The sequence below is a fragment of the Schistocerca serialis genome, chromosome 8, assembly GCF_023864345.2.
Source record: "Schistocerca serialis cubense isolate TAMUIC-IGC-003099 chromosome 8, iqSchSeri2.2, whole genome shotgun sequence".
NCBI lineage: Eukaryota > Metazoa > Arthropoda > Insecta > Orthoptera > Acrididae > Schistocerca > Schistocerca serialis.
Window position 1 is genome coordinate 505,682,985 of NC_064645.1, and position 23,297 is coordinate 505,706,281.

Here is a 23,297-nt window from a genome sequence, read left to right on the forward strand (position 1 = left end):
TCAGCATGACAGTTACTCTACATGGGGCACGCTGATTCCTTCCTAGTGAGGAAGGTGGTGTCAGGAGGGGCATATGGTCACCAAATGTCACTAACATTTCTAAAACTGATATAACAATGCTGACCCAATAGAGAAACCGGAACAGGTGAAGAAGAAGAAGAAGAAGAAGAAGAAGAAGAATCTGTCTGTGAAAAACTGAAACACACTTAAAACTGAAAATGTGAATGTAGTAATTGAAAACTGAGTTGTAACCTCAAAACATGAATAACACAGTATGTTGCAGTGCGTATATAGTCTATATCCCCTCCCTATTTATCTATTCCATTCACAGGTGGTATATGTGAAGAAAGATTATGGTTACCTCCTTATGCATTTCCAAATTCCTCTAAAATTCAACAGTCTAACAAATGTGCTGCACCATCCACACCAAAAACTGGGAAGCAGGTTCAGCATAGCAGACATCAGTTTCTTATACCCTTTATGAGATATATAACAATGACCACTCTGGTATCCATATGATCACCTGGTATCATAAAGGTGCCTGATGATGACGTGATGCAATTGAAATCTACGGCAATAAAATTAAAGAGTTACAAATAGAGCTGAAGGTGCCAAACCTACTACACAACGATTGTTTTAGTTTGGTGCAGTCTCCGTTTATGTGACTACCGGTATATCTTGTTCAGTACGCTAGTGAGAAAGTATCGACTTTTTAAACATCTAAATACATCGAAATACTGATCATACTGGCATACCATGTTAATATGAGGCGCATTCAATAACTAATGCAACACACTTTTTCTGAAAGCAGATTGGGCTTATTCAGGATCTCAACACACCATATTATACCCCAATCTTTTGATGACAAAACCTTATTTTTCAACATAACTCTGTTATTTGTGAGGCCTTAGGCCACCTTAGTGGGAGTACCTGTCTAAGCCTGCTTGGTACTACTCTACTGGTCAACAAAGGAGCCAACATCTTGCCACTTCAATGACCTCCCTGTTATCCATGTATTGCTTCCTGTGGAGTACATCTCTCATTGGTCCAAAGAGATGGAAGTCGTAAAGTGCAATATCCTGGCTGTAGGGTGAATGAGGAAGAACAGGACAATGAAGTTTTGTGAGCTCCTCTCAGGTGCACGAAATGTGTGAGGCCTTGTGTTGTCATGGGGAAGGAGAAGTGTGTTTGCATTTTTTTGGTGACAAACTGCTAAGTTGTTTCTTCAGTTTCATGAGGGTAGCACAGTACACTTCAGAGTTGATTGTTGCACCATGAGGAAGGACATCAAACAGAATAACCCCTTCAGGGTCCCAGATGATGGTCGCCATGACTTTACAAGCTGAGAGTGTGGCTTTGAACTTTTTCTTCAGAGAACAGGTGGTGTGGTGCTACTCCACAGATTGCCATTTTGTTTCTGATTCGAAGTGATGAACCCATGTTTCATAGCCCATGATGATGTATGACCATCAGTGACAGAGCACCTCGAGTTCCTACTGCTAATAAGGCGAGTACACTGTTCATTTGTTATATATCTTTAAGAGCTTCAACAGGAGTGACTTATTTTCAGTTACCTGTGTAGTTACTAGTTATTTTTGTAATTTCTTACATGTTTGAATGCTAACTAGGCACAGCCTTTTATTTTAATAACAGTGTAGTGCACAGTACCGCCATTGTTATCACCCCTTGTATTGACCCTCGAACCTATAGGTTTTTGTCTGTTTTGATTAGTGCCGCTGAGTGTTGGTTAGACCATCAATGAGAGAGCAACTGGAGTTCCTGGTGCTAATAAGCTGAGCACACTGTTCGTTTGTTACATATTTTTATGAGCTTCAAACAGAAGCGACTTCAGTAATCGATAGGAACAGTGTACAGATGCAGACTGAGTTGGTGACCCTTAGCTCACAGCTCCAGGATGTGTTGGCTTCCGTCACACAGCTTGAGGTTGCTGTCAAGGGGCATCACTTTAGGGGTCCGACACGGGGATGCGAGGGACATCAAGCAAATCCCAAGTGTCCCCCGATTGGTTCACTACTGTGGCTGCAGGTACTGCCTGCCCGGAGGTTGACCCCTCATCTGTAGCCGAGAGGGAGATCATTCCAAAGTCTGGCAGGCAGTGAAAGACTTTCCGAGAGGTTGATTATAGGGTCTCCTCATTTCGTTAGATGAACAGCTTTTGGGCGTTATCTGTGCTTGTCAAAGTCTCTAAGCCGGTTGCAGTTGTCCACCCTGTTCCAGAGGAAGCTTCTCAGCCGCAAGATCTGGGCTTTCACAGATGGTGGGTTTGTTGGTAGTTGGGAGCTCCAACGCACACTGAGGGAAAGAACGCCAGTGTCCAGTGTGCTCTCCATGTGCATACCGGGGGGGGAGTCACTCTGGATGTGGAAAGGGTGCTTCCGGATGCCATGAAGTGAATGAAGTGTACAAGGTGCAGCCAATTGCAGGTGGTGACTCAAGTCAGTACCAATGACATCTGTCACTTTGGATTGGAGGAGATTCTCTCTGGTTTGGGGCGGCTAGCAGAAATGGTAAAGACTGTCAGTCCTGCTTGCGAGATTAAGGTGGAGCTCACCACTTACAGTATCATCGACAGACCCAACTATGGTCGTTTGGTGCAGAGACAAGTGGAGGGTCTGAATCAGAGACTCAGGTGGTTCTGTGACCGTGTAGGCTGCAGATTCCTTGACTTGCGCCAAAGGGTGGTTGGGTTTCGGGTTCCACTGAATAGATCAGGTATCCACAATAAGCAGGAGGCGGCTACACGGATAGCATGGGCTGTGTGCCGTGGACTGGGCGGTTTTTTAGGTTAGAAGGTCTCGGGAAAACACAAGAAGGGCTTCAGTCACAATGGGTGCAGGCTGAACACAGGAAGAACGTAGATATAGGGACCATTGATATAACAGTTGTAAATTGTCGTAGCTGTGTTGGGAAAGTACCACAGCTCCAAGCGCTAATAGAAAGCATTGATGCTCAAATCGTTATAGGCACTGAAAGCCGGATATAAGCTCAGCCGAAATTTTTGCGAATAATCTAACGGTGTTCCGAAAGGATAGCCTAAACACGGTTGGCGGTGGCGCGTTTGTTGCTGTCAGAAGCAGTTTAACTTGTCGTGAAATTGAAGTAGATACTTCCTGTGAGTTAGTATGGGCAGAGGTCATTCTTGGCAACCGGAATGAAATAATAACTGGATCCTTTTACCGACCTCCCAATTCATTTGATACAGTTGCTGAAAGGTTCAAAGAAAACAGGAGTTTGATTTCAAACACGTACTGGACTCATGCGATAATAGTTGGTGGTGACTTTAATTTACCCTCCATGTGTTGGCGAAAATACATGTTCAGTTCCGGAGGTACGCATAAAATATCATAATAAATTGTGCTAAACGCATTCTCTGAAAATTATTTCGAGCAGTTAGTTCATGAGCTCACGCGAATAGTAAACGGTTGTGAAAACACACTTGACCTCTTAGCAACAAATAATCCTGATTTAATAACGAGCGTCAAAACCGATTCAGGGATTAATGAATACAGGGTTGTCGTAGCGAGATTGAATATTGTAATCCCCAAATCCTCGAAAAATATACCTATTCAAAAAAGCAGATAAAACTTCACTTGACGCCTTCCTGAGAGACAATCCCCTCATTCCAAATTAATAATGTAAGTGCAGACCAGATGTGGCTTACATTCAAAGAAATAATATCGGCAGCAATTGATAGATTTATACCGAATAAATTAACAAACGGCGGAGCTGATCCTCCTTGGTACACAAAACGGGTTAGAACAGTGTTGCAGAAACAACAAAATAAACATGCCAAATTTAAACAGACGAAAAATCCCAAAGATTGACGATCTTTTACAGAAGCCCGAAATTTAGCGCGGACTTCAGTGCGAGATGCGTATAACAGTTTCCACAAAGAAACTTTGTCTCGAAACCTGGCAGAAAATCCAAAGGGATTCTGGTCGTATGTGAAGTATGTTGGCGGCAAGAAACAATCTATGCCTTCTCTGCGAGATAGCAATGGAGATACTATCGATGACAGTGCTGCCAAAGTAGAGTTACTAAACACAGCCTTCCGAAATGCCTTCACAAAAGAAGGCGAAGTAAATATTCCAGAATTCGAATCGAGAACAGCTGCCAACATGAGCAGCGTAGAAGTAAATATCCTCGGAGTAGTGAAGCAACTTAAATCACTTAATAAAAGCAAGTCTTCTGGTCCAGACTGTATACCAATTACGTTCCTTTCGGAGTATGCTGATGCATTAGCTTCATACTTAACAATCATATATGACCGTTCGCTCAACGAAAGATCCGTACCTAAAGACTGGAAAGTTGCACAGGTCACACCAATATTCAAGAAAGGTCGTAGGAGTAATCCACTAAATTACAGGCCCATATCGTTAACGTCGATAAGTAGAAGGATTTTGGAACATATATTGTGTTCGAACATTATGAATTACCTCGAAGAAAACGATCTATTGACACACAGTCAACATCGGTTTAGAAAACATCGTTCATGTGAAACACAACTAGCTATTTATTCTCATGAAGTATGGAGTACTATTGACAATGGATTTCAGATCGATTCCGTATTTCTGGATTTCCAGAAGGCTTTTGACACGGTACCACCCAAGCGGCTCATAGTGAAATTGTGTGCTTATGGAATATCGTCTCAGGTATGTGACTGGATTTGTGATTTCCTGTCAGAGAGGTCACAGTTCGTAGTAACTGACGGAAAGTCATAGAGTAAAACAGAAGTGATTTCTGGCATTCCCGAAGGAAGTGTTACAGGCCCCTTTCTTTTCCTTATCTATATAAACGATTTGGGAGACAATCTGAGCAGCCGTCTTCGGTTGTTTGCAGACGACGCTGTCATTTATCGACTAATAAAGTCATCAGAAGATCAAAACAAACTGCAAAACGATTTAGAAAAGATATCTGAATGGTGCGAAAAGTGGATGTTGACCCTAAATAACGAAAAGTGTGAGGTCATCCACATGACTGCTAAAAGGAACTCTTTGAACTTCGGTTACGCAATAAATCAGTCTAATCTAAAAACCTTAAATTCAACTAAATACCTAGGTATTTCAATTACAAACAACTTAAATTGAAAGGAACACATATAAAATGTTGTGGGGAAGGCTAACAAAAGACTGCGTTTTATTGGCAGGGCACTTAGAAAATGTAAAAGATCTACTAAGGAGACTGCCTACACTACACTTGTTCGTCCTGTTTTAGAATACTGTTGCGCGTTGTGGGATCCTTACCAGATAGGGCTGATGAAGTACATCGAAAAAGTTCAAAGAAAGGCAGCATGTTTTGAATTATCGCGAAATATGGGAAAGAGTGTCACAGAAATGATACAGGATTTGGGTTGGACATCATTAAAAGAAAGGCATTTTTCGTTGTGACAGAATCTTCTCACGAATTTCCAATCACCAACTGTCTCATCCGAATGCTAAAATATTTAGTTGACACCGACCTACATTGGGAGGAACGATCACCACGATAAAATAAGGTAAGTCAGAGCTCGTAGAGAAAGATATAGGTGTTCATTCTACCTACGCACTGTACAAGATTGGAATAATAGAGAACTGTAAAGGTTGTTAGATTAAATCTCTGGCAAGCACTTAATGTGATTTGCAGAGTATCTCAGTAGACAACTCTATGGTTGGAATGCACCCCTGTTGCAGACGCCATTTTGGAGCTACGTGTAGCGCCTCCACCTATAGGAACTCGCCTGAAGCGAGACTGTTCCATGATGTCCCACAAAAAATTCTTCATTTTTTCATCCAAAATTGGCCGTTGTTGTATTACGTATTGAGCGTCCCTCGTCTTTGGTTGATTCTGTTGATGTGACTATTTCGCGTTCAGCGTTCTGGTGAGAAAGTAAAGAAAGTATTCACTTTGAACATCTAAAAACGTTGAATTACTGGTCATACTGACATCTGCTGTTAACACAAACGTTTACAGAATAGCTAGCTGTAGATTGGAAGTTGTGCAAGATAAACATTTGCGCATTGGCTCCACCCATCGAACTCCCCCTACCCTACTATGCAGTAACATGTACAATGGAAACCACACAACTACCAGTGACCCCTCCTCTACCTCAACGTTTTTGCTGGTATGGGTGGAGTTGTTTCGTGTGCACTAGAGATGGGCAGAACCAAGAACTTCAAGGAATCGAGAACTGTTCTTGAAAACCCAAAAGGAATCGAATATATGTCCAAGAACCAAGAAGTGTCAAGGGGATTGCAGATTTGTTATTCAAAAGCATGTGCTTGTACTACAGTTAAAAAATATGTTTGAACACTAATATCGGCCGTTTTCATTTATTTTATTTATTTATTTATTTCTTGATCCGTAGATCCAGTTAGTGAGTCAATCACAAGGATATGGAACGTGTCCAATTGTACAGGTTTCAATTTAAACTTACAATAAATACAAGGGCATTTCAATGGCAAATTGTACATAGTTTAAGTAAGACATACTATAAATACAGTAACAGATACAATGTCAGCTAGATAACATAACTACCATTTGACAGAAAAAGGAGTTTCAAATAAAGGTTAAAGATAAGAGCACAAAGTTAAATCAGATATTAGGCCTACAAGAGTAAATACATGTACAGCCAATCTGTTGTTACAAAAAGTGTGCTAATGCCCAAATGCGCAATAAAATCAATTGAACTACTTCTAGACATAATACGTTTAGTGATGGTATACATTTTCTTTCAGGTATTCATCCACAGTATAATAAGATTTCTCTGTCAGGTAATCTTTGAGAACTTGTTTAAATTTTGGCAGTTCTGTATGAACACATTTGATACGTAGTGGTAGAGCATTGAACAGCTTAATGCTGGAATAGTAAACTCCTTTTTGTACCAGAGTGAGATGTTTCATTTCTAAATGTAGATTGTTTTTGTTTCTGGTGTTATAACCACAGAATTTACTGTTGTCTTGGTAGATGGAATAATTTTTGCACACAAAGGGGAGCAAGGAAAAAATATACTGTGAGGCAGTTGTTAGGATACCTATCTTCCGAAACAAGTGCCTGCAAGAGTGTTTTTGATGGACCCCACACATTATTCTGATTGCTTTTTTTTTGGATGGTGAAAACTTTTTTTGCAAGTGGTTGGTTCCCCTAGAATATGATAGCATATGACATCAATGAGTGGAAGTAGCCAAAGTAGGCAACCTTAATAGTGTCAACTTCAGCCACTGAAGAAATTACCCGTAATGCGAATGTTGCCGAGCTAAGTTTTTCACATAGATGAAGAATGTGAACTGACCAATTACATTTACTGTGTATGTAAGCACCCAGGAATTTTGTGTCTTCAACTTTCTGTATTGGTTGATCTCTACATTTTATTTTAATTTCATCGGGATTACTTTGTGATGTATGGAACCTCATATAATGAGTTTTATCTGCATTGAGCGAGAGACCATTTGAGGAGAACCAATTTAAGATGTCACTAAAAACAGTATTTGTAGTTTTTTCAAGATCATGATCAATCAAATCGTCAATTAGAATTGTGGTATCATCGGCAAACAGGGTAAATTTGCTGTTTGTCTCAGAACAAAGAGGAAGATCATTAATAAAGATGAGGAAAAGCAGTGGGCCCAAAATGGAGCCTTGAGGCACACCACACGTTATCGTGCCCCATTCAGATGAGGCAGGTTCTCCAGAAGAGCCATTTAGCATTACAGTCTGCTTCCGATCCTGTAGATATGATTGCAGCCACAAGCCAACAGTACCACCTAAACCATAGTATTCTGCCTTTTTCCAAAGAATTTGGTGGTTTACACAGTCGAAGGCTTTCGTAAGATCACAAAAAATACCCACTGGAGACATTTTTTTGTTAATGGCTTCCAAAACTTGGTTGCTGAAAGAGAATATTGCCTGTTCAGTACAAAGACCGGCACGAAAACCAAACTGATTTTTGCTTAAGATACTGTGGAAGTTGAGATGGTCTACAATCCTCCTGTGCATGAGTTTTTCTAGAATTTTCGAGAAGGTAGTTAATAGGGATATTGGGCGATAGTTTGTAACAATGCTTTTATCCCCTTTTTTAAAGAGAGGAATCACTACAGCCAACTTAAGTCTGTCAGGGACAATCCCATCTTGTAGGGATGCATTGTATATGTTGCATAAGACGGGACTAACAAATTTATAACAGTGTTTCAGTATTTTACTAGAAATATTGTCCACTCCAGCAGAATTTTTATTTTTTAAGGATCTAATTACTCTTATGATTTCGCTTACAGTAACTGGAGGTAAGGATATCTGTGGGATTCTGTTACTAATAGCTTTCTGTAGGAGGGACAATGATTCTTCCATAGAACCATTACAGCCTGTCTTCTCTGCTGCTCTCAAAAAGTGGTTATTAAATATTTCCGCAACCAACTCAGGTTTCTTTATGATACTGTCCCCTGTATTAATCTCTACCTGAGACATGTTCCCTGTTGTCCTGCCAGTTGCCCTCTTTATTACATTCCATATAGTTTTAATTTTATTTTCTGATCTTTCAATTTCTGATTTTATGCACATACTTTTAGATTTATTTATAACCTTCTTGAGAATGCTACAGTAAAGTTTGTAGTGTTGTCGTTTCTTTGGATCATTACAAGTCCTGAGAGAACTGTATAACATCCTCTTTGTTCTACAAGATGTTATTATCCCTGTAGTGATCCAAGACTTCTTGGCATTGCCTATATGACTATTTCTAACTACTTTTTTGGGAAAGATGGACTCAAATACAGACATGAATTCATTTAAAAATGAATTGTACTTTTTGTTTACATCTGTTTCCCTATAAACTCGGCTCCAGTCTATCTCTTTTAGGCTATCATTGAATTTTTTAAGGCCCTGTTCATTTATTATTCTAAAAGATTTCCAAGAATGCTCGGAACTGTTGCACACACTGATGTAATTGAGCCTAAGCAATTGACCACCATGATCAGAAAGGCCAGTGATTGGATGTACAGTGATCTCATTCCATGTAGACTTATCTATAAATATATTATCTATCAGACTTTTACTGTTAACAGTAATCCTAGTTGGGAAATCTACTATTGCTATCAGATTATAAGACTCCATTAAATGTACTAAATCAGCTTTACTATTGCTCTCATTTAGGAAATCATCATTAAAGTCACCAGTAATTATCAAGTTCTTGGACTTTGAGTACAGTATGGATAATAAAGAATCTAAGTGCTTAAGAAATACATTCAAATTCCCTGAGGGAGATCTATACAGTGCTAACACTACAGCCGTGAAGTCATTTACAGTAATCTCAACACCACATACTTCAATTTGTTGCTCTATACAATGGCTCTTTAAATCTAATGCATTGTAAGATATGTTGTTTTTTGCATAAATTACCACTCCACCTTTTTCCATTATGGTTCTAGAGTAATGCGCTGCCTGACAGTAACCACTTAGCTGTAACCTTTCGATATCTTTCACATGATGTTCACTAAAACATAATACATCAGCATCTTTTATTCCTTGTGGTTCCTCTAACAGAACAGTAATGTAATTTACTTTATTACCAAGTCCTCCCACATTTTGGTGAAAAATCGTCATTTCTTTGGAATTAGAGACAGATCTAAACTTTTGCCTAAAAAATTATCGGTAGCTACAGACACAGTACGTTCATTACTAACAATTTCCTGAAACATTTGAGTTTGAAACCGAGTCTGACTTGATGGTTGGAGCCATTCAAGTGCGATTGGTTCCAACTTTGGGGTACATTTGTGGACTTCTTCCAATATTTTTGTTTTTAAGAGGGTACCTAATGCTTTTTTTCCTGATCTGTTCAGGTGCATACCGTGTCTTGTAAATAATTCTCGTCCAAAACTGCTTACATCTACAACACAAGTATTTTTTAAATGCTTACACAACTTTGCTAACTTAGAGTTGGTTTGTGAGATAGCCTCATTTACACAGGACTGTGGAATTAAGTCATGTCTCTTTGGAATGTTCACAACAAATACCTTAGATTGATGAAGCGCCGATATTTTCTTCCTGAGCCACTGTATGGCATCAGTCCCTTCGTTGCAGGCAACGTTGTTTGAGCCACGTATTAAGATCACACACTCGTTTTTTACTTTTTCAGGATCACACCCCGCTACAACTTCTTGAAGTTTAGCACCTGGCTTCACAATTCCACAAACATCGGCAGCATTAAAACTGCTTTTCACTATATCAGCCATGCCTCTACCATGACTATCAGCGAAAATGTGAAAACGATTGGTTGATGTTTCACTCACAGCAGACTGGATCACACCACTGCCACTTTCATTGATGTTAACTGAAAGTTGTGGCTTTGGAAGACCAAACCTAACCTTTTTCCGATAGTTTATCGGCACACTCTTCTTACGATTGTTTTCACTTTTAGTGAGACTATTACTAGAACAAAGTACATCAAAATTGTTTACATTCTCGAACCTCGAAACATTTGCTGTACACGAATTTTTAGTGCCGATTGTTCGACGCTTGTTGTGTACTACCTTCCATTCTGATATTTTATCAGCGTCATTTTGCACCAATGTAGCCATGTTCTCGCGAAAGTTTTTGTCCTTCTGTCTGTCTTGAAGCAATGGATCCATGTTTCGCTTCGACTTCAGTTCCATATTTTCGGACTTCAGGCTGTCGATTTCTATTCTTAGACTGCTGATTACACATTGTAAACTAGCAATACGCTCATTATACTTTAATAATTCACTTTTGCAACTTACACACGAATTTTTAACGGCTGCACTGTAACTTATTTTTTGAGTAAAGTCGCGGATATCTACACACGCCGCCATCTTGAACCTAGATACACATTAGCCTTTTCCCAATGCCTTCTCAGCCCCTCGGCTCAAATAAGTGTTCTACGACGTTCTTATCGTAACTTACTTCAGATGGTATATGGTCTGGTTAAAATTGCTGAAAACCCCCCTCAGACGAGCAGAAAAAAATTCCACAGATTCATTTCAACTTGCGCATTACTGCAATCTTATGTATCAGATGTTACACGTTATTTTCATTACAACCAGTTTTCACTTATGAACACTATATCTACCAGAAATCTGATGGTTGATATTTATTCTGATACACACAAAGGATGTGTTCACCAAAGTCGCATATTGCTGACGGTACCCCGATACCACAAACGGCTGCTTTAACGCCAACTTCCCACAATTGAACAAGCAGCGACACAACCACTACGACGTTTCTCACTAGCTTTTACTCGGATTTGTGGGGCACCCCAGAGATTGTTACCACTTCTTATATCATTAGTCCTTAAACAACTTCATTATTATCATCACAACTTGTTTGTGAAATATTTTACTCTCTTGTATTTTCACACAAATTTTTTTGATAGTTAATGAATTATTTCGTTCCATAATTCTATGATTTTGATGTTGCAAATATTTTGTTTGTCTCAAGACATATTTCAATTCAATGTAATAATTTGTTTCACAAGCTTCTGTGTTAAAAGCCAGCAGGCACAAATAAAAGTCTGAGAACCGAAAGCGTACATCCCATTTTGGTCAAAGGAAACATATACACAACAAAGAACTGAGAATCAAGAAGTAAGAAAAAGGAACTGGGAAACAATACGCAAAACTGACAACTTCTGGATTATAATCACCACAAAACTTCTAAGACATTGATTCTTTTGCCCTATAGACAAAATAACATAAATGGAGGTTTAAACGAAATAAAGGATTGTGAATAAAACAAAACTTTAGCAAAATGACGAATAGAAATAATGAAGGCAATAATATGAAAGAAAATATGAAATGATAACATATGAAAAATAATGAAAATGAATGGACAAAGATTGCAAATGATATAAAGAAAAATGATTGCAAATAAAAATGTTAATATGATGATTAAACAATGCGGTAAGCGATTAGAAATGAAAGAAGAGATTGTGAATAAAACACAACTCTAGCAAAATGAGGAATAGAAATAACGAACGCAATAACATGAACGAAAATATAAAATGTTAATATATAAAAAATAATTGGGATTACATGGACAAAGACTGCAAATGAAAATAAGAATGATACAAAAAAATCGAGCACAAATAAAAATGTTAATATGATGGTTACACAACGTGATAAAGGATCAGAAACGAAAAAAAATTTAATTCAAATCAATTAATGGAATAAAAATAATGATGAAAATCATTTCAATGAAAATTTAAAAATGTAAGTTTTAAAGCACTTCACAAGATTCGAACTCACAACCTTCGGTATATCAGAAATGTATTTCAAGCATTACATTACGCAGATACTTTGAACACAGTGTCAACTTAATTGTACTGATACAAAATGCAAATACCTGTGATTGCACCAGCAGTAGGTGTATAAATGTTTGTGTCAACAAATTTTTGACACTACATGCAAGGACTCAAAACGGACAACAGAAACCCGTCCTCAGGAGTTGACTGGAATCTGGAAATTACCCAGTGTACTTACTGCCTGAGTGCTGGGACGGTGCGCTCCTCGTAGGCCTCGTAGCTGTTCCTGGCGGGCAGCGCGGCGCCTGCAGACTTGTTGCGGCGTCGCTGCGAGCTACGCAGAGACCCCGTGTGCAGCTGCAGGCTCTGCGTTTGGCTGTGGCTGTGACTCAATTGCATGTTTGTGGGCGACGACGACGGGCTAACCCGCGCTGCCGCTGGTGCCCCTGCGCAAACACACACAAACTGGTCAGGTTTTCATCTCTACAGTGGCTCAAATGGAGCACGCAAAAGCAGATGGTAGCCTGTAATTCGTTGGTAGGATACTGTGAAAATACAGTAAATCTACACATAAGACAGCTTGAAAAACTCCTGTACCACCTACCCTACAACTGAAGACTGGAGGTAGACTGCAGTGTCAGAGAAGTGTCCTTGTAGATCAAAATACCTTCACCAGGTTTCACAATACAAGTACCTTTGTTCGTGACATGAGGAACGCTAGATGTGTGGACCATATCTAACTGCAGTGGTGAATATGTTACAAACCTCTTTCTCGTTCACTTTCCTACAAGTAATGAACAATACTAAATTTTACTTCATTTCAGTTATTTATTTGACGTGAATCTTTTGTGTCCAGCGCTTTTGGATGGAAAAGAAAGGCAAACTAGAAATACACATGAGAATACTGTGATAAGAATTCAAGGAAAGTCATATGGAACAAAGGAACAGCTTGTAATATCCCCCCTCCTCCTTTGCTCCATCTAATGCTCACATTAAACAATTCCCAATCCACCTAATTAATAAGCAAAGTTTTTCTTGAAGATTTGAGGGGAGCGAAGAGTACAATAAACTGCCAAGTTTACATACCTTGTCATGATGAGATGACTCTAGATACAAAAAATTTTGTCTAGAGCAACATATAGAAGCAAGTGCCTGTCAACTTAAACTGAGGGAGGGCTCTTTTATAATTGGAACAGTATATAGGTCCCCTTCAGGAAACTTTCATTTATTGCTGGAAAACTTGGATGCCTTGTTGTGCTACCTGTCAGATGGGGGAAAGCAAATTATTATTTGTGGGGACTTCAACGTCGATTCACTGAAAGAGTATAACAGGAAATATGACCTGGAAGTCTTGCTCAGTTCTTTCAATTTGACATCTGTCATTAATTTTCCTACTCAGATAGTAAAGGACAGCAGCACATTGATAGATAACACTTTTATAGACCAAGATAGGTTTAAAAACATAAATTCTTGTCCTATTGAGAATGGCCTTTCTGATCATGGTGCTCAGCTACATCTACATCTACATACATACTCCACAATCCATCATACGGTACGTGGCGGAGGGTACCTCGTACCACAACTAGCATCTTCTCTCCCTGTTCCACTCCCAAATAGAACGAGGGAAAAATGACTGCCTATATGTCTCTGTACGAGCCCTAATCTCTCTTGTCTTATCTTTGGGGTCTTTCCGGGAAATATATGTTGGCGGCAGTGAAATTGTACTGCAGTAAGCCTCAAATGCTGATTCTCTAAATTTCCTCAGTAGCGATTCACGAAAAGAACGCCTTCTTTCCTCCAGAGACTCCCACCCGAGTTCCTGAAGCATTTCCGTAGCACTCGCGTGATGATGAGTAACCAGTAACAAATCTAGCAGCCCGCCTCTGAATTGCTTCTATGTCCGCCCTCAATTCGACCTGATAGGGATCCCAAACGCTCGAGCAGTACTCAAGAATAGGTGGTATTGGTGTGTTATAAGCGGTCTCCTTTACAGATGAACCACATCTTCCCAAAATTCTACCAATGAACCGAAGACGACTAGCCGGTCGGAGTGGCAGTGCGGTTCTATGCGCTACAGTCTGGAACCGCGTGACCGTTACGGTCGCAGGTTCGAATCCTGCCTCGGGCATGGATGTGTGTGATGTCCTTATGTTAGTTAGGTTTAAGTAGTTCTAAGTTCTAGGGGACTGATGGCCACAGTAGTTAAGTCCCATAGTGCTCAGAGCCATTTCTGAAGACGACTCTCTGTCTTCCCCACAACTACCATTACATGCTTGTCCCACTTCATATCGCTCTGCAATGTTGCGGCCAAATACTTAATCGACGTGACTGTGTCAAGCGCTACACTACTAACGGAATAGTCAAACATTACGGGATTCTTTTTCCTATTCATCTGCATTAATTTGCATTTATCTATATTTAGAGTTAGCTGCCATTCTTTACACCGATCACAAATCCTGACCAAGTAATCTTGTATCCTCCTACAGTCACTCAACGACGACATCTTCCCATACACCGCAGCATCGTCAGCAAACAGCCGCACATTGCTATCCACCCTATCCAAAAGATCATTTATGTAGATAGAAAACAACAGCGGACCTACCACATTTCCCTGGGACACTCTAGATGATACCCTCACCTCCGATGAACACTCACCATCGAGGACAACGTACTGGGTTCTATTACTTAAGAAGTCTTCGTGCCACTCACATATTTGGGAACCAATCCCATATGCTCGTACCTTAGGAGTCTGCAGTGGGGCACCAAGTCAAACGCTTTCCGGAAGTCAAGGAATATGGCATCCGTCTGATACCCTTCATCCATGGTTCGCAAGATATCCTGTGAAAAAAGGGCGAGTTGCATTTCGCAGGAGCGATGCTTTCTCAAGCCGTGCTGATGCATGGTCAGCAACTTCTCTGTCTCAAGGAAATTCATTATATTCGAACTGAGAATATGTTCGAGAATCCTGAAACAAACCGATGTTAAGGATATTGGACTGTAATTTTGAGGATACGTCCTTCTATCCTTCTTATATACAGGCGTCACCTGCGCTTGTTTCCAGTCGCTCGGGACTTTACGTTGGGCAAGAGATTCGCGATAAATGCAAACTAAGTAAGGAGCCAAAGCAGTAGAGTACTCTCTGGAAAACCGAATTGGAATCCCATCAGGACCTGGCGATTTATTTATTTTCAACCCATTCAGCTGCTTCACAACCCCAGGGATGTCTATCACTATGTCCTCCATACGGGAATCTGTACGAGACTCAAGCGGCGGTATGTTTGTACGATCCTCCTGCGTGAAAGATTTCTCAAATGCTAAATTTAAAATTTCAGCTTTCGTTTTGCTGTCTTCCGTTGCCAGGCCAGACTGATCAGTGAGTGACTGGATGGAAGCCTTCGAACCGCTTACCGATTTTACGTAAAACCAGAATTTCCTTGGGTTTTCAGCAAGATATTTTGCTAAGGTATGACGGTGGTAGTGGTTGAATGCTTAGCGCATCGCTCTTTTTACAGCAGCATGAATCTCTACTAACTTTTGCCTGTCCTCATTCTTCCGATTTTTCTTGTACCGCGAGTGCAACTGCTTTGCTTCCTGAGCATTCTCCGAATTGCGCTGTTAAACCACGGTGGGTCTTTTCCGTCTGTAACCCACTTTTGCGGCACATACTTCTCCAATGCGTGATTTACAATGTGTTTAAAATTTGCCCATAATTCTTCCACGTCCATCGTACCGGAAATAAATGAAGTCGATTCATTTACTAAGTGGGATGCTAACAACTGCTTATCTGCTCTTTCTAGTAAGAATACTCTTCTAGCCTTCTTGACCGACTTTTTAACTTTCGTAACCATAGTCGTAATGACAACTTAGTCGTAATGACATACACTCCTGGAAATTGAAATAAGAACACCGTGAATTCATTGTCCCAGGAAGGGGAAACTTTATTGACACATTCCTGGGGTCAGATACATCACATGATCACACTGACAGAACCACAGGCACATAATCACAGGCAACAGAGCATGCACAATGTCGGCACTAGTACAGTGTATATCCACCTTTCGCAGCAATGCAGGCTGCTATTCTCCCATGGAGACGATCGTAGAGATGCTGGATGTAGTCCTGTGGAACGGCTTGCCATGCCATTTCCACCTGGCGCCTCAGTTGGACCAGCGTTCGTACTGGACGTGCAGACCGCGTGAGACGACGCTTCATCCAGTCCCAAACATGCTCAATGGGGGATAGATCCGGAGATCTTGCTGGCCAGGGTAGTTGACTTACACCTTCTAGAGCACGTTGGGTGGCACGGGATACATGCGGACGTGCATTGTCCTGTTGGAACAGCAAGTTCCCTCTAGGAATGGTAGAACGATGGGTTCGATGACGGTTTGGATGTACCGTGCACTATTCAGTGTCCCCTCGACGATCACCAGTGGTGTACGGCCAGTGTAGGAGATCGCTCCCCACACCATGATGCCGGGTGTTGGCCCTGTGTGCCTCGGTCGTATGCAGTCCTGATTGTGGCGCTCACCTGCACGGCGCCAAACACGCATACGACCATCATTGGCACCAAGGCAGAAGCGACTCTCATCGCTGAAGACGACACGTCTCCATTCGTCCCTCCATTCACGCCTGTCGCGACACCACTGGAGGCGGGCTGCACGATGTTGGGGCGTGAGCGGAAGACGGCCTAACGGTGTGCGGGACCATAGCCCAGCTTCATGGAGACGGTTGCGAATGGTCCTCGCCGATACCCCAGGAGCAACAGTGTCCCTAATTTGCTGGGAAGTGGAGGTGCCGTCCCCTACGGCACTGCGTAGGATCCTACGGTCTTGGCGTGCATCCATGCATCGCTGCGGTCCGGTCCCAGGTCGACGGGCACGTGCACCTTCCGCCGACCACTGGCGACAACATCGATGTACTGTGGAGACCTCACGCCCCACGTGTTGAGCAATTCGGCGGTACGTCCACCCGGCCTCCCGCATGCCCACTATACGCCCTCGCTCAAAGTCCGTCAACTGCACATACGGTTCACGTCCACGCTGTCGCGGCATGCTACCAGTGTTAAAGACTGCGATGGAGCTCCGTATGCCACGGCAAACTGGCTGACACTGACGGCGGCGGTGCACAAATGCTGCGCAGCTAGCGCCATTCGACGGCCAACACCGCGGTTCCTGGTGTGTCCGCTGTGCCGTGCGTGTGATCATTGCTTGTACAGCCCTCTCGCAGTGTCTGGAGCAAGTATGGTGGGTCTGACACACCGGTGTCAATGTGTTCTTTTTTCCATTTCCAGGAGTGTAGTTACAGTATATCACAGCTCCATTCAGTAATTCAAAACGACCCTCCAAAGTTGTGCGTTCAGTTAATGACTCAACAATTAGAAATTTCAGGGAAAATCTTCAGCAGTTAGACTGGGATGAGGTGTACAAGGAACCCGACGCTAATGTAAAAATATAACTTATTTCATGATACACTTGTAAGAGAATTTGAAAACTGTTTCCCCAAGAAAGTAGTTAAATCTAATTATAAGAAACCATGCAAAAAACCTTGGCTTACTAAAGGAAGAAAAATATCATGTAACCACAAAAGGGAACTGTATCTAACAACAAGAAAGTATAAAGTCCCGAAAACAGCCAAATATTATAAAAACTACTGTGCAACATTAAGAAAGGTTATTAAAAAGTCCAGAAGCATGTGCATCATGTCTGAGATTATACCTCTGATAACAAAATCAAAACAATTTGGAATATTATTACAAGGGAGACAGGGCAACCAAGAGTACAGGATGACGGTATTACCATAAAAGCGAATGGAAACTTGACAAACAAAAAGCCGGAAGTCGAAAACATTTTGAATAATCATTTTTTAAATGTTGTAGAGAAAATAGGATCTAAATGTTCATTAGAAGAAGCAAGGCAGTTAATGGAAGAGGCCTTACCCACACAATTTGATACAATTGAAATTCCACCCACTACTCCTTCTGAAATGAGGAAGATAATAAACTCTCTCAAGAATAAAAGCTCACATGGAATTGATGGCATTTCCAGCAGGATAATAAAAGCTTGTTGCCAAGAGATAAGTGGGATTCTTAGCCACATTTGTAATAGCTCACTGAAGCAGTGTATTTTCCCAGATAGACTGAAGTATGCCATTGTTAAACCACTGCATAAAAAAGGGGATAAGTTTGATGTCAACAACTACTACCCAAGCTCTCTTCTGACTGCTTTATCCAAAATTCTTGAAAAAGTAATGTATTGTACAGTAGCTTCACACCTTCGTAAAAATAAAGTTTTAACAGAATCCCAGTTTGGTTTCCAGAAAGGGTTTTCAAAGGAAAATGCTATATATACTTCCACTAATGAAATATTAAATGCTCTCAGTAACCGGAAGTCATTGGGATTTTTTGTCATCTCTCAAAAGCTTTTGACTGTGTAAATCATGGATTACTTCTAGATAAGCTCAAGTGCTGTGGTATGAATGGGACAGCGCTCAAATGGTTTAAATCATACCTAACTGGAAGAGTGCAGCAAGTTGAAATAAGGAGTTCACATAATATGCAAAAAACTGGTGATTTCTTAAACTGGGGAACAGTCAAGAATGGGGTGCTGCAAGATTTGGTCTTGAGTCCTCTGCTGTTCTTAATATATATTAATGACTTGTTATTCTATATTCACGAAAATGCAAAGCTGGTACTTTTTGCCGATGATACAAGTATAGCTATCACACCCAACAGACAAGAATTAACTGATGAAATTGTAAATGATGTTTTTCAGAAAATCATTAAGTGGTTCTCTGCAAATGGGTTCTCATTAAACTTTGATAAAACACAGTACATAGAGTTCCACACAGGAAATGGATTGACACCATTAATAAATAAAGACTTCAATCAGAAATCGGTAGCTCTGGTAGAATAATTAAAATTTCTAGATGTATGCATTGACGAGCGGTTGAACTGGAAAAACACACTGAAGATCTGCTGAAACATTTGAGTTCAGTTACTTATGCTATTAGGGTCATTGCGAATTTTGGCGATATACATCTGAGTAAATTAGCTTACCACGCCTATTTTCATTCTCTGCTTTCGTATGGATCATATTCTGGGGTAACTCATCATTGAGTAAAAGAGTGTTCATTGCACAAAAGCGTGTAATCAGAATAATTGCTGGAGCTCATCCAAGATCATTCTGCAGACACTTATTTAAAGAGCTAGGGATCTTCACTGTAGCCTCTCAATAAATAAATATATATATATATATATATATATATATATATATATATATATTCACTTATGAAATCGTTATTAACAATCCGAACAAATTCATAAGTAATAGCAGTGTACACATTGGCTCAGAAGGGTGTAAATTATGCTGCCACAAAAGTCTTTGGTCACTTATCTAATAGCATCAAAAGTCTGAAAGACAACCATATAGAATTTAAAAGGAAATTAAAAGAATTTCTGAATGGCAACTGCTTCTACTCATTAGATGAATTTTTGGATATAGTAAGTGGGTAATTTCCCCACCCCCCCACCCAAAAAAATTAAATGTCATGTAATATTTTGTGTAATGTAATATCTTGTATAGATACCTTTTATTAATGTGACACGTTCCACATCATTACGAAGTGTCATATTCATGATCTATGGAACAAGTACTAATCTAATCTAACCTAATCTAGTTCTCCTTGTCTAGGGGTCTGATTCTCGAAACTGAAAATCTAACATCAGGTCCTCACCATTTGTTTGAACTAAGTATGTAGGAAGATTGTTGCTACAGAATTTTTTGCAGAAATATATTTTCCACTGTTTTCCTCACATTTTAGTAGGCTACATATACAGTATTTTGATTTTTCACATTATGTTGTTCGCACCTGTTACACAAAAATACGTCCGATCACATCAGAGGCAAGCGTACAACTCTTACATACTGCGGAAATAAGAATATTTCAAAGGATTTACAATTTTCCTAAACAATTATATTCCTATTAGTTTTCGTTACATTATTAATTCGATTATTATTTCATAAATGAATCCAGAAATAAACATTGTAAACAGTACAGGATTGCTTAATTAATAACAGAAATTTTAAATGTGCAAATAATTCGTAATTTCAAATGTTTCTAAAAAAATAGTTTTAACTGTACATTCAGAACTAGTAGTTATCGATTATAGCTCGGAACTAAAATATTCATCATCATCATCATCATCATCATTTAAGACTGATCATGCCTTTCAGCGTTCAGTCTGGAGCATAGCCCCCCTATAAAATTCCTCCATGATCCCCTGTTCAGTGCTAACACTGGTGCCTCTTCTGATGTTAAACCTATTACTTCAAAATCATTCTTAACCGAATCCAGGTACCTTCTCCTTGGTCTACCCCGACTCCTCCTACCCTCTACTGCTGCACCCATGAGTCTCTTGGGTAACCTTGCTTCTCCCATGCGTGTAACATGACCCCACCATCTAAGCCTGTTCGCCCTGACTGCTACATCTATAGAGTTCATTCCCAGTTTTTCTTTGATTTCCTCATTGTGGACACCCTCCTGCCATTGTTCCCATCTACTAGTACCTGCAATCATCCTAGCTACTTTCATATCCATAACCTCAACCTTGTTGATAAGGTAATCTGAATCCACCCAGCTTTCGCTCCCATACGACAAAGTTGGTCGAAAGATTGAAAGGTGCACAGATAACTTAGTCTTGGTACGGACTTCCTTCTTGCAGAAGAGAGTAGATCGTAGCTGAGCGCTCACTGCATTAGCTTTGCTACACCTCGCTTCCAGTTCTTTCAGCATGTTGCCATCCTGTGAGAATATGCATCCTAAGTACTTGAAACCGTCCACCTGTTCTAACTTTGTTCCTCCTATTTGGCACTCAATCCGTTTATATTTCTTTCCCACTGACATTACTTTCGTTTTGGAGATGCTAATCTTCAAACCATAGTCCTTACATTTCTGAACTAGCTCTGAAATATTACTTTGCAAATTTTCAATCGAATCTGCCATTACAACTAAGTCATCCGCATATGCAAGACTGCTTGTTTTGTGTTCACATATCTTGATCTCACCCAGCCAGCCTATTGTTTTCAACATATGATCCATAAATAATATGAACAACAATGGAGACAGGTTGCAGCCTTGTCTTACCCCTGAAACTACTCTGAACCATGAACTCAATTTACCGTCAACTCTAACTGCTGCCTGACTATCCATGTAAAGACCTTTAATTGCTCGCAAAAGTTTGCCTCCTATTCCATAATCTCGTAGGACAGACAATAACTTCCTCCTTGGAACCCGGTCATATGCCTTTTCTAGATCTATAAAGCATAGATACAATTCCCTGTTCCACTCATAACACTTCTCCATTATTTGCCATAAGCTAAAGATCTGGTCCTGACAACCTCTAAGAGGCCTAAACCCACACTGATTTTCATCCAATTGGTCCTCAACTAATACTCGCACTTTCCTTTCAACAATACCTGATTAAAGAGATACCTCTGTAGTTGCTACAATCTTTTCTGTTTCCATGTTTAAAGATTGGTGTGATTACTGCTTTTGTCCAGTCTGATGGAACCTGTCCCGACTCCCAGGCCATTTCAATTATCCTGTGTAGCCATTTAAGACCTGACATTCCACTGTATTTGATGAGTTCCGACTTAATTTCATCCACCCCAGCTGCTTTATTGCACTGCAATCTATTGACCATTTTCTCCACTTCCTCAAATGTGATCCTATTTCCATCATCATTCCTTTCCCATTTTACCTCGAAATCTGAAACATTGCTGATCGTATTTTCACCTACATTGAGCAACTCTTCAAAATATTCCCTCAATCTGCTCAAGGCATCCACAGGATTCATCAGCAGTTTTCCTGACCTGTCCAAAATACTTGTCATTTCCTTCTTACCTCCCTTTCGAAGACTGCTTATTACACTCCAGAATGGTTTTCCAGCAGCTTGACCCATAGTCTCCAACCTGTTTCCAAAGTCTTCCCACGATTTCTTCTTGGATGCTGCAATTATCTGATTGGCTTTGTTTCTTTCTTCAACATAACTTTTTCTGTCTACCTGCGTTCTAGTATGTAGCCATTTTTGATACGCCTTCTTTTTCCTTTTACAGGCTGCCTTGACTGTGTCATTCCACCAAGCTGTTTGCTTCATCCTACTTTTACACACTACTGTTCCAAGACATTGTTTAGCCACTTCTAGTACTGTGTCCCTGTACCTTGTCCATTCCTTCTCCAATGACTGTAATTGACTACATTCAACTAACTGGTACCTTTCTGAGATCGCTGTTATGTACTTGTGCCTGATTTCCTTATCCTGAAGTTTCTCCACTCTTATCCTCCTACATATGGACCTGACCTCCTGCACTTCCGGCCTCACAATCCCAATTTCACTGCAGATTAAATAATGATCACTGTCATCAAAGAATCCCCTGAATACACGTGTGTCCCTCACAGCCTTCCTGAATTCCTGATCTGTTTTTATATAGTCAATGACAGATCTGGTTCCCCTGCCTTCCCAAGTATACCGGTGAATATTCTTATGTTTAAAAAAGGAGTTTGTGATTACTAAGCCCATACTGGCACAGAAATCCAAGAGTTGTTTCCCGTTCCTGTTGGCCTCCATATCCTCTCCAAATTTACCCATAACCTTTTCATACCCTTCTGTTCGATTTCCAATCCTGGCATTAAAATCACCCTGTCCTTGTCCTTTACTCTAACAACTACATCACTGAGTGCCTCATAAAAACTATCCATCTTATCTTGATCTGTCCCTTCACAATGCGAATATACTGACACAATCCTAATTTTCTTGCTAGACACTGTCAAATCTATCCACATCAGTCGTTCGTTTACATACCTTACTGCAACTAAGCTGGGTTCCATTTCTTTCCTGATGTAAAGCCCTACACCCCATTGTGCTATTCCTGCTTTGACTCCTGACAGGTAGACCTTGTATTCTCCCACTTCCTCTTCTTTCTCACCCCTTACCCGAATGTCACTAACAGCTAAAACGTCCAGCCCCATCTTACTTGCAGCCTCTGCCAGCTCTACTTTCTTC

General features: G+C 40.4%; 1 protein-coding gene across 1 annotated transcript in view; it reads right to left on the reverse strand.

Annotated features, from left to right (window-relative positions):
* LOC126416672 (centrosomal protein of 104 kDa) overlaps window positions 1-23,297 on the reverse strand; it is a 412,118-nt gene that overhangs the window by 110,377 nt on the left and 278,444 nt on the right. Inside the window, exon 7 of the mRNA XM_050084474.1 lies at window positions 12,477-12,684. Coding sequence (XP_049940431.1) covers window positions 12,477-12,684 — 208 coding nt within the window. The remainder of the gene's footprint in view (window positions 1-12,476; window positions 12,685-23,297) is intronic.